The sequence below is a fragment of the Osmerus mordax genome, chromosome 25, assembly GCF_038355195.1.
Source record: "Osmerus mordax isolate fOsmMor3 chromosome 25, fOsmMor3.pri, whole genome shotgun sequence".
NCBI classification, from domain to species: Eukaryota; Metazoa; Chordata; class Actinopteri; order Osmeriformes; family Osmeridae; genus Osmerus; species Osmerus mordax.
Window position 1 is genome coordinate 10333582 of NC_090074.1, and position 11239 is coordinate 10344820.

The following is an 11239-nucleotide window of genomic DNA, read 5'->3' on the forward strand; positions in this document are numbered from 1 at the left end:
CGTTTCGTGGATACTTGCTTGGTTCAAAATGTACAGTAATTACAAACAACAACCCTTTGTGTCATCTCAACACTGCCAAACTAGGAGCCATTGAACACAGATGGGTGGCACAGTTGGCTGTGTTTGATGTGGAAGTCCAGTATCGGCCAGGTGGACATAATGCGGCCGCTGAGGCCCTGCAGACACTACGGCAAAGTTCCTCATCAGGGAGTGGTTTATGAAATATGGTGTGCCAGAACGGTTACATTCAGATCAAGGTCGACATTTTGAGAGTGGTGTCATAGCAGAACTATGCAAAATGTATGGGTTCAAGAAAAGCTGCACTACGCCCTACCACCCAACTGGAAATGCCCAGTGTGAAAGGTTCACCAGAACCCTACATGAGCTTCTATGCACCTTCCCTCCAGAAAAGAAACTCAGATGGCCAGAACATTTTCCTGAGTTGGTACATGCGTACAATGTGACACCACACACAAAAAACAAGATATTCTCCAAATTTTCTGTAGTTGAGCCGTATCTCCCCTTGGATGCTCTGTAGGAGCATCCAACCCATTGAGAAAGGCCAGAACGTGTATCTCGTATCTCAAAAACAGACCAATGGGAAGAAATAAGATCCAAGATGCTTGGGTGTCGACTCCTGAGTGAGTGATTGAGATACAGGGTACAACATATACAGTGGAACCTGTAGATGGAGGACCTGTCCAGAACGTAAACAGAGTGGATATTAGACCTTGTGTGAGTCTCCCTGTTCCTACTCCACGGAGGAGAAGCAAAGGCTCTGTTTCAGTGTCAGTAACATCACAGTATTCAGAGTCAGATGTTGAGGATTCAGAAAATGAAGTGTTGGAGGAGATTACTCCTAGGCCCAGTCAAACCTCAGACAATGAAACAGTAGCAGTTCCTATTGGTGAGGTTCCTGTGTCAATTGTAACTGAATATGATCCTGATGATTTTGAGCCGGAACCAGTGGATGAACCGAGTCCAAGGCCTGTCCCTGCTCCATGCAGGAGTACCAGGCGACATGCAGGGCAACATTCAAATCCTTATCATGAGCCTAGGTCTGCTTTGGATGCAGTGTCAATTAGTCCAGCGGCAGTTTCTCAAATACTAGCCAGTTTAGGGACAGTTTTCTTTCGAGAGGTTTTGAAGGAGATGAAGAACTCTCTTGCAGTATCTGAGGACAGTGACTTAAGGAGGGGAGAGTGTTACCAGGTGGATCTGGGGAAGTAGTTAGGGAGAGCGGTTAATGCTGTTGTCTCTTTTAAATGAGTCATGTAGGCAGAGACGTAAGTTCCTAGCAGGAAGTTAGATCGGCGAGTCCCTGAATGTGGCACGGTAGGCGACGTTGTGCGTTGTGGTGCCGAAGGAATATAACTGTGAGCAGACTTTTGGATTCACATGGTGTCGTTTTCGAAGTTGATCCATTGAAGTGCTACTACCGTATTTTGATCTGTATCTGGTTGGGTTAATTTTCTTTTCACAAGTTCAGTAAATCACCAGCGATTGAATAATGACATGCTTTTATTGAAGTAGGGATGGTAGCAGAGACATGCCCGATTTGTGGTGGAGGCTGGTAGCAGAGCCGAGCCTGATGCAGGTTGGTGGAGGCTGGTAGCAGAGCCAAGCCTGGGGTCCTGAGAGGACGAGAGGGTTCACTGGGATGTGCAGAATGAATGATGATGATGTGAAGGGTGCATGCATAGTTACCAGGCATTGAACTCGGGGTGTGGCAGAGAGTCCTAGTGGGTCACAGCCGAGCAGCAGCTCAAGCAGATCCCCAAAAGGAACAGACTCACCTAGCGGGCTGCAGCGAGGCTGATGCCAGCCTTAGTGTGGTGAAGGTCAGGGAGGTTGGTCCTGACGTACGAGCGGTATGCCTGGGAGGACCAGCGACCCAGGAGCTGGATGGTGTGGTCGGCCACGCTTTGGCTGGAAGCCGAGGAGGCCGCACCGATCCTGAAAGAATGTGCTGAGTAAAGCGAAGGGTCGTTACCTGATTTGGCGAGGATGAGGCGGAGATGATGGTGGAACCAGAAACGGGAGGCGACCTGATTCTGTGGTGAATAGTGGGCTGGAGGGGAGGGCATTACTTCCTGCTTTGGAAAGAACCAGGTTATGCAGAGACTCATAGGGGCTGAGGGGAGAGTTGAGGCGGAAGAGGAAGATGGGAACGGCTGGCCCACTTTGATTTGTTTTGCTGCGTTTCAGGGTGAAGATGAGCGTGTCTGGGGAGTGTAGCGTGATGTCGGAGATGCATGGGTGAGCAGAGGGGTCAAAGGTGGAGGAGGTGGAAGTCAATTGTGAGCACCTAAGGAAAGCCAGGAGGAACATGGCCTCTAAGGTGGAATCGGTGGAAGGGGATGAGTAGCCAGTGCGCAGTGTGTGTATGCAGGCGGCTAGCAGGTCGGCAGTGAGGGGGAGCCGTGCAGAGGGAGAGCAACTTGCAGAAGAAGTTGATGCCACTGAGGTACACAAGGATAGTGGAAGTGCGGATGGAGAGGTGTATGTCTGCGTGGAATGAAGCTTGGAGGATGGCCTCTGGGTTTGGAGCGAAGGTTGTGGAGGGGTGCCGTCGTGGGAAGATGGTACAGGAATCAGTGTGGTAGAGGCTGGTAGCAGAGCCAAGCCTGTTGTGGTTCATGGAGGCTGGTTGCAGAGCCAAGCCTGATGTGGTTGGTGGAGGCTGGTAGCTGAGCCAAGCCTGATGTGGTTGGTGGAGGCTGGTAGCAGAGCCAAGCCTGTTGTGGTTTGTGGAGGCTGGTAGCAGAGCCAAGCCTGATGCAGTGTGGGGGCCTTGCGCCAGTGGAGGTGAAGGGGGGCCGATAGTGAGGAAGGCGTCCAGGAGATGAAGGAGGAGGGGACTTCTGGACTCGTTGAGAAGATCAAGCGGAGTGCTTCAAGAAACGGTCGAAGATGCACGGTCTGCTTTTGCATCCAATGCCAGGCAGACGGCAAGCAGTTTGAGTGCTGCCAGTGAACCCCAAGGAAACCCAGCAAGGCGGGCGGACGGGAGGACCTCGAACGTGGTCCCAAGGCCCGCAGGCTGGCCGGGTCGAGGGAGCGAGAGCGGGTCCTGCCGCAGAAGGAGCATGCATGGAGGCTCCGGCAGGCAAGGAGAGACAAGGAGCAGCCATCGAAATCATTACGGACCACCAGGGTCGGGGCCCGCGGGGCCGGACGGGAGGGGCTGCAGGGAGGGGCAGGGAAAGGAGGGCCGGAGGAGGCGAAAGGGGGCCAGGTGGGAGCCAGGACCGGACACCCCAGGACCGGACGGGAAGGAGAGCGGGGGCAGGGCGGACAGCGAAACCCGACAACAGAGGAGGACAGGGCCACGACAACGGTGCGGGGGGCAGCAACCCGGGACAGGAGGAGAAGGACGGCCAGGTCCACGTAATCACCCGGGGGACGGCCGCCTGGAGGGAGGCAGACACGGGGGGGGAGGCCCGCAGGCAGAGGGGGCCACAGAGGGGGCAACGGGAGGGGCCGTGGGCAGAGCGAAAGCAGGGACGACAGGGCCCCAACAGGGAAGGCAGCAGCCGGGGCGGGCAGGATGGCCAGAGCGGGGCCACCCGCAGGAGGGAAGGCACAGGGCAGGGGGAGAGGGGCGCAGCCCGGAGGAGGCAGGGCCAGTCCAGAGCGAGCAGGGGCAGGAACAGGGCCGGGGGCGGAGCTGGAGGCGTTGAACGCCGCCAACGGCAGGAAGGTCGGCGAAGGCCGCAGCCAGGGCAGGAGAACGGGGGGCGTGGGCAAAGCAAGAGGCAGGAACCCGCCAGGCGCGGCCCAGTGCCCTGCAGCGGGAGAGGCAGGGCACCAACGGGAAGGGGAACGGGCGGGCGGACCGGAGCGGAGCCACCCAGGAGGACAGCGGCCTGGAGGGAGAGAGACAGTGGAAGGCCAGGAGGCAGGAGCGAGCAGGGGGAGGCGCCGTAGCCAGCATGAAGACGGAGACAGGAGGGGGCGGGAAGTCCGGAGCGGAGCCGGCCAGCAGGAAGCGGTCCAGAGGGAGGGAGACACGGGGGAAGGCCCGGAAGCAGAGGGGGCCACCGGGCGGACAGGGGGAGGCGCCGGGGCCAGCGTGAAGGCAGGGGCCGGAGCACACAGGGGCAGGTGCGGGGCAGGGAGGCTGCAGAGAGCCCATGGAGCTGAGGAGCGGCCGGGGCCCCGAGGACGCAGCCAGAACGCCACGGGCGGGACCGCCTCTCCAGCCGGGAAGGGAAGACGTCGTGGGACGGGCGAAGGTCCAGGAGGTCCATCCCCACCGTGGAAGACGAGGCCGGGAAACGAAAAGCCTGAGCCGGGAGACGGGGAGAGCAGGACAGGCGGAGCGGGAGCAGCAGACGCGAGCAGCAGGCGGGCAGACGGGCGGGCGGGCGGACAGGCAGGGCGGGCGGACAGGCAGGGCGACGGCAACAGCGGCGTACACGCACAGTCGACGAAATGACAACAACATGCTAGCACAAGGACCAGAGGAACGGAAGATACTTTATACAGAACTCTTATTGACAAAGGGGAGTTTGGTCGCATTCTTCCGTGCTTTACTGGGCTGATGCGTATTAGTTTGATTGGAGAAGGAGGAGTCTTGGTGTGCCACCTTCCTCCCGAACATTAGTTAACCCTTTCATGCCTAACTCCATTTCAGGTACAAGTCAGACCAGTACTTAACCTGTATAAGAATGGCCAGGTGATAGAGGTGAGGGGCTATGAGGGCAGAGTGAGTCAGTTGCTGGAGAGAGGCAACTTGTCTCTGAGGCTGAGAGACTACAGGAGGTCAGATAGAGGAGGGGACATTTGTCAGGTCATCTACATGTGGGTTTATGATCCAGGGAGGGTCATTGTTCTGCAGATATTGAACATGATTATGAACATCTCTACATTAACTATGACGCCACAGTCCCTCTGCATGTACAAATACAATAATACTTTCAAATGTAAGTAGGAGTTGGAGCATTAGTGGTGTTTAGCTGGTTATGCTGCCCATTCTAACCACTCCATACTCTGAGTTTGTATATATATCTACAATGTTTGATGACACAGACTCACATCACTTAGCAGTGGTGCATAGTGAAGAACATGTTGAAAAAACATGCAACTCATAGCGCCATAGATTACACGGATGTATGTTGATGTAGGACCATTAACATACAGCAGCTGCATCTCAGAGCATCCTTGCTTTCCAAAAATCTGGTTACTGACACTACCATGTTATTCATTATCAATGTTTAAGATGAACTCACACAGTATACTGATGTGTTCTGTTTTAATTATGTTTTAACTTTCTATTTCATATCCTTCTACAAAACTTCAGAATATGGTGAGTAATTTTATATATCTGTTTCATGACATACAACATCATGGGTTAAGAATGTACCAATATATTTTAGATTTTGAAGATAACACTGCTATTGTTTTAGTTCCATGGTGCCATTATTTAAATATCTGAAAACCCTCCCTTCATGGTCAAACCTGTGAGCAGAGATACACTCACAGTATTATTCTGATGTATCCCATAATAAGCTTTGCTCCTGAGATCCACGTGAGCCTGGGTCCAGGTCTGATGTTAGTCAAACTTCTCGGTTAAGAAGTTGAAGACTGTGTTCTTCACCAGGAGGAAGGTAGTGGAGGAGGTCTGCATGATGTTGTATGGGAATGATTTGGAGAGGGAGCAGGTACTCAGGTTTCTGGGGTATATGTTGATGAGAGGTTGACCTGGGCTGATCATATTGAAGAAGTGTATGTGAACACGTACTATGTGGTTCTGATTAGAGCAGTTATAGATTATGGGTGTATTGTCTATGGGGGAGCAGCTCTTCTCTGACCAAGCTAGACACAGTGCAAGCCCAGGTCCTAACACTGTGCAGTGGGGCAGTATGAGGACAGGGTGGGAGCCAACTTGGCTGAGATGTTCTGTAGTCGGGTGTTTCTGTGTACAATGGATGACTACAAATATTCACAAGTGGGCAGCGTTTGTTGTACCTGATAGGGAGGTCCTGGTCTGAAAGTGCTTCTAAGATCACCTGGCTGTATTTACAGTGGAGCTGTTGGTGATTTGACTGGCCTTACAGTGGATGGAGGAGGTTGGAGTGGTTATAAGCTCAGACTCTAGTGCAGTTCTGATGAGTGTACAGTCCTTCACATCCCACAGTAGACAAGACCTGCTGGATGAGGTGCTCTGAGGTCACAATGGTGTGAGGAGGATGGGGGTGTGGGTAGAACTGATGTGGGTTCCAGAGTGCAGAGAGTCTGGCTAAGCAGGCCCTCAGGGAGGAGGGGGGTGAGGTGATGGTGTCTATCAGTAAGGCAGAGGCTGAGGCCCTGATATGGACGGAGGGAAAGGGAGAGGTTAAAGGTGAGTCTGAGGGCTCAGGGTATTACAAGACTGACGGTGGAGGCCTTGTTGTGGGATTGTACAAGCAGAGAGAGATCTTCACTGGTCCTTTTCTAAGAGAAACCAGACCAATAGGGAGGATTTAGATGTCTGTCTCTGGACCACACTCCAGTACAGTAGGTGTTTTTTTTTTTAAGTGACAGCTTAATGTCACATTGGGAAATGCAAGCAATCCAACTTTTTATTGAAGTAGATTCATTTTGAGAGAAAGAAAATCTGACATCAAGAAATAATTATTTTTGGTGAAACCATGTGTGACACAATTATTGGCACCCCTACATTTAATGCTTTGTACAACCTCTCTTCGTCAATAAAACAGCACTTAACGTCTATTAAGGTTGGAGAATACACAGCTAGGAGTCTGAGAACATTCCTCTTTACAGAATCTCTCCAGATCATCCAGGGTCCGAGGTCCTCCCTTGTGCACTCTTCTGTTCAGCTGAGCCCACTGGTTTTAAAGGAGGTTTAGATCAGGGGACTGAGATGACTATGGCAGAAGACTGTTTTTGTGTTCAGTTAACCATTTGCGTCTGTATTTGCACCTAAATAAATTTACTTCAATTGAAGGTTGAATTGTTCAAATTGTTTCCAATGTGACATTAAGTTGAATTACAAAAAGGTGAAAACACTTTTCACTCATCTTTGCCAAGGGGTGCCAGTAATGTTGGAACCCACTGTAGGTGTGACGGTCAGGTGTCCCAATACTTTCATCCATGTAGTGTAGAATGTGCACCTGTGGTGTAATACATGCAGATCTAACCTGTCAGTTCTCCATCATTGTTTCAGCTGAAGAGTATTTACAAAGAGAGAGTCCAGAGGACAAGAGGAGTAGAGAGGAATCTGCTTGGTTACTTGGTGAGTATAAAACTACAATAATAGAAAAATGTATAAAAAGGATTTCAATTTCTATAGTGAAAATACATTATCAAGTATATTTATGTTCTTAATACAGATTAATTTACATTGAAAGTTTAATTTGATCAAAACAGGCATTTTGTGAACTGTGTTTAATGTGTCAGGTAGTCAGACTTACAGTATTGCTGAATTTAAAATGTCTACAAATGATCAGCCTGCTAAGTCAGTGATGTATAGATCTATTGCTCTACTACTAAAGTCTTCTCATCCCCTCTAGAGAATCAGATGTACAGTAAACTAGTAGACGAGAGAGACCAACTACAAGAAGACAAACAAAAGGAACTAGAGACAGAGACCAATCAAAGGAAGGAGTTAGAGAAACATCTGGATGAGAAGAGGGAGCTGGAAGAGAAACACAAGGAGACAGAGAAAAAGAGGAATGAACTTGAAGAAGAGTTACGAGCATCTAGAGTACAATTAAAAGAAAGAGATCGGACACTGGAGAGACTAGAGAGTGAAGGTAAAGAGAGAGAGAAGAGTCTGGAAGAGAAAGACAAACAACTAGCAGAGAGAGATAAACTACTGAAGGAGAGAGATAAAGTGTGTGAAGAGAAAGACAAGCAGCTGAAGGAGAAAGATGATGAACTAAAGAGGAGGCAGGAGGAACTGGGAGAGAAAAACAAACAACTAGAAGAGAGAGAACATCGACTGGAGAGACTAGAGAGTGAAGGTAAAGAGTTATAGAAGAGTCTGGAAGGGAAGGACAAACAACTAAGAGAGAGAGATGAACTTCTAGAGGACAGGAACCAGAAGCTGGAGGAAAAGGACCGACACCTGGAGGAGGTGAACAAGACACTGAGGGAGAGTGAAAAGAGGATAGAAGAGAAAGATTCACTCCTGGAGGAGAGGAATAAACAACTAGAGGACACAGAGAGCAGACTGGAGGAAACCACAACACAACTGAAGGAGAAGAACCAACACCTTCAGGAGAAAGAGACACAACTGGATGACATGACCCAGCAGGTGAGAGAGAAGGAGAGACAACAGGAGGAGCTTAGAAAAGACCTGCAGGACAAGAACAACCAAGTAGAGAAGCTCACAGTCCAACTGCAGGAGAAAGACTCGGAAGTGGAGGAGAGGAAACAGAGACTGAGAGACAAGGAGGGAGAATTAGAAGAGAGAGACCAACGACTGGAGAGACTAGAGAGTGAAGGTAAAGAGAAACAGAAGAGACTGGAAGAGAAGGACATTCAAATGGCAGAGAGAGGTGAACTGCTGAAGGAGAGAGACAGACATGTTGAAGATGTCAAAAATGAAAACATTAAACTTGGTAAGATTTCATGGCGTAACTTGAATTTCATATCATTTCTGTGATACATTTGAAGTGTTTTGTGTTTGGAAATGGTATGTTTATGGTTTTTATTTTCTATTATTTCAGCACAGCAGATATGTGACCTAAACACTGAGGTAGAGAGACAGAGAAATGAGTTATCAGTTAAAACCACTGGTGAGTGTTATAATGTGAAGTTTTAGTTTGAATATTTCCCTCTAAATATGATGCCCACTGAATGGTTGTTTCATCTTGTGTTTTAGAGAGAGGAAAGATCTCAGAAGCAGAACCCAAACTACCAATCAGGAGTAGAGACAGCATGGATCCACCTCTAAACAGTGAGTCCTCAACTGTTAAAACACCTGAATACCCAGTCCATTCTCTATACACTGGTCATGCACCTACAGGAACCTGTCTAACTCTGGGTTCAGTATCAGTCAGATGACTCTGTTGAGGTGAACATCTGGTATGAATGTCCAGGGTGACCCTCACGTCAGTAGTTTGAGCTGTGTCCTGTGTTGTGTTGCAGTGGGAGGAGAGACCCCAGATACAGACTCACCACGACCACAGGATGAAGGTTCTACTGTGGTCCCTGGAGTCAGGAGGAGACGCAGCATGGATTACCCTCCAGAGAGTGAGTCATCAACTCTGTTACAGACACCTACAAACACCTGAACATCTAACCCATCCTCTACTGTCCTTACATCTTCTATCCTACTGTGTGTTTCATAGTGATTATAGAGTTCAGGTTTATAATCTCAAACGGCCTGATACTGCTATGTATACTGCTCTGCAGTGAGGAACTTTTATTATGATTTATTCTGATAGAGATGTTCATTATTACACATTTTTTATTCATGTTATTTTGTATTTTTCAGACAATAATCACAGTTTTAAAACATAGCTAATTGAGTAGTTAATATCAGACTAGATGTACTTTCCTCTTCAAGTAGAAACCATCTAGACCAGTGGTGTGACCACGTCCCTGTGTTGTGTTGCAGTGGGGGGAGAGAGCAGCAGTCCAGACCCTCCAGTGTCTCCCAGTGTGTCTGAGCTGAGACTGGTGCTGCTGGGGAGGACTGGGGCTGGGAGGAGGGCAGCAGGAAACACCATCCTGGGCAGAGAGGAGTTTGGGGCCCAGGACAGCCCCTCTGCAGTCGCCCAGAGGAGCAGGAGGAGAGAGGGGGACGTGTGTGGGAGACGGCTGGTGCTGGTGGACACTCCAGACTGGTTCTGCCCTGGACTCTGTCTGGAGGAGATGAGACAGGATGTGGGGCTGTGTGTCCGTCTGTCCGCCCCGGGACCCCACGCCTTCCTCCTGGTCGTACCAGTGGAGCCCTCTGAGGGGGAGGAGAGAGGAGCCATGGAGAGAATGGAGGACATGTTTGGAGAGGGTTGTTGGGGACACACTGTCATCCTGTTCACCCATGATGACAGTCTGAGAGAGCAGAGCATGGAGGAGTTTCTCCAAACAGGAAGTCAGGACCTCCAGCAGCTTGTAGAGAAATGTGGGAACAGGTACCACGTCCTCAACATGAAGGACAGGGCCCATGGCACTCAGGTCCCAGAGCTGCTGCACCTGGTAGAGGAGATGGTGGCAGGAAACAGAGAGAGCTTCTACAGCAGTCAGACCTACCAGGGGGCAGAGGCCCAGGTCAGAGAGATGGAGGGAAAGATTCAGAGGGAGAGAGAGGAGAAGATACAGAGGGAGGAGACAGAGAGGAAAGAGAAGTTTGAGACAGAGCTGCAGAACTCTCTGAAGAAGATAGAGGGAGTGATCCAGGAGCACGAGGGAGACATCAGAACACTCAGCCATCGAACATCTGAACTGGAGAGACAGGTGAAGGAGGAGAGGGATGAGGAGAAGAAGAGAGAGCTGGAGAGGGAGCTGAAGAGAGAGACTGACCGGAGAGAGGAGATGGAGAGAAAGCTGGAGAGATTTAGAGAGAAGAGAGAGAATGAGAGGAGGGAGAGGGAGGAGAGACACAGGCAGGAGATGGAGGAGTTCAGGGAGAACTATGAAGGAGAGGCCAGAGTTGAAGCAGAGAGAAACCTGATGAAGGTGGTCCTACCTGAGCTACAGAGGAGCATCATGATCTCACACACTAAGATGCAGAGAAACTTCAGCAGACAGATGCAGGAGAAGGATAGACAGATACAGGAGAAGGCTAGAGAGATGGAGGTGAAGGATATAGAGATAGAGAAACTGATGCAACGACTGATGGATCTCAGTGGTCAGTTTATAGAGGAGGTCAATGAAATCAGTGAATGGAAAAGCCCTCAAACATAGAGGAGGAGAGGACGAGAGAGGAGAGGAGGGCAAGAGTGTAGATGAGAGGAGAAGGATTTGGATATATAGAGACTTAAGAACAAACTGAGAGATCTCAGTGAAGACTTCTTGACAGAGGGCCACGCTGTAAGAGAAGGTAGTAAAAGGAGCACTCCTCACATGTAGAGAAACAGAGGAAGTCAGAGACTTCATTCATACAAACATTGTCAGCTATAATTGCTGAATTTTACTGTGATCATTATGACATATTTGTGTTAAGATGTCATGCAGCAGATCTCCACTAGGGATGGGACATATGGCACTGACGCATCGATGCTTGTGTCGCAAAACCAATACGCACAGTTTCGAAAAAGTGGTTTGGAGCTTGTGTCAAATGACG

General features: G+C 49.9%; 1 protein-coding gene across 1 annotated transcript; it reads left to right on the forward strand.

Annotated features, from left to right (window-relative positions):
- The first annotated feature begins 8251 nt into the window (after window positions 1-8251).
- Window positions 8252-10860, forward strand: LOC136933459 (GTPase IMAP family member 4-like). The gene is made up of 4 exons (XM_067228864.1): window positions 8252-8453; window positions 9100-9204; window positions 9572-10410; window positions 10654-10860. Exons 1-4 carry the CDS (start codon window positions 8252-8254, stop codon window positions 10858-10860), a joined length of 1353 nt encoding a protein of 450 aa, XP_067084965.1.
- Window positions 10861-11239: the final 379 nt, after the last annotated feature.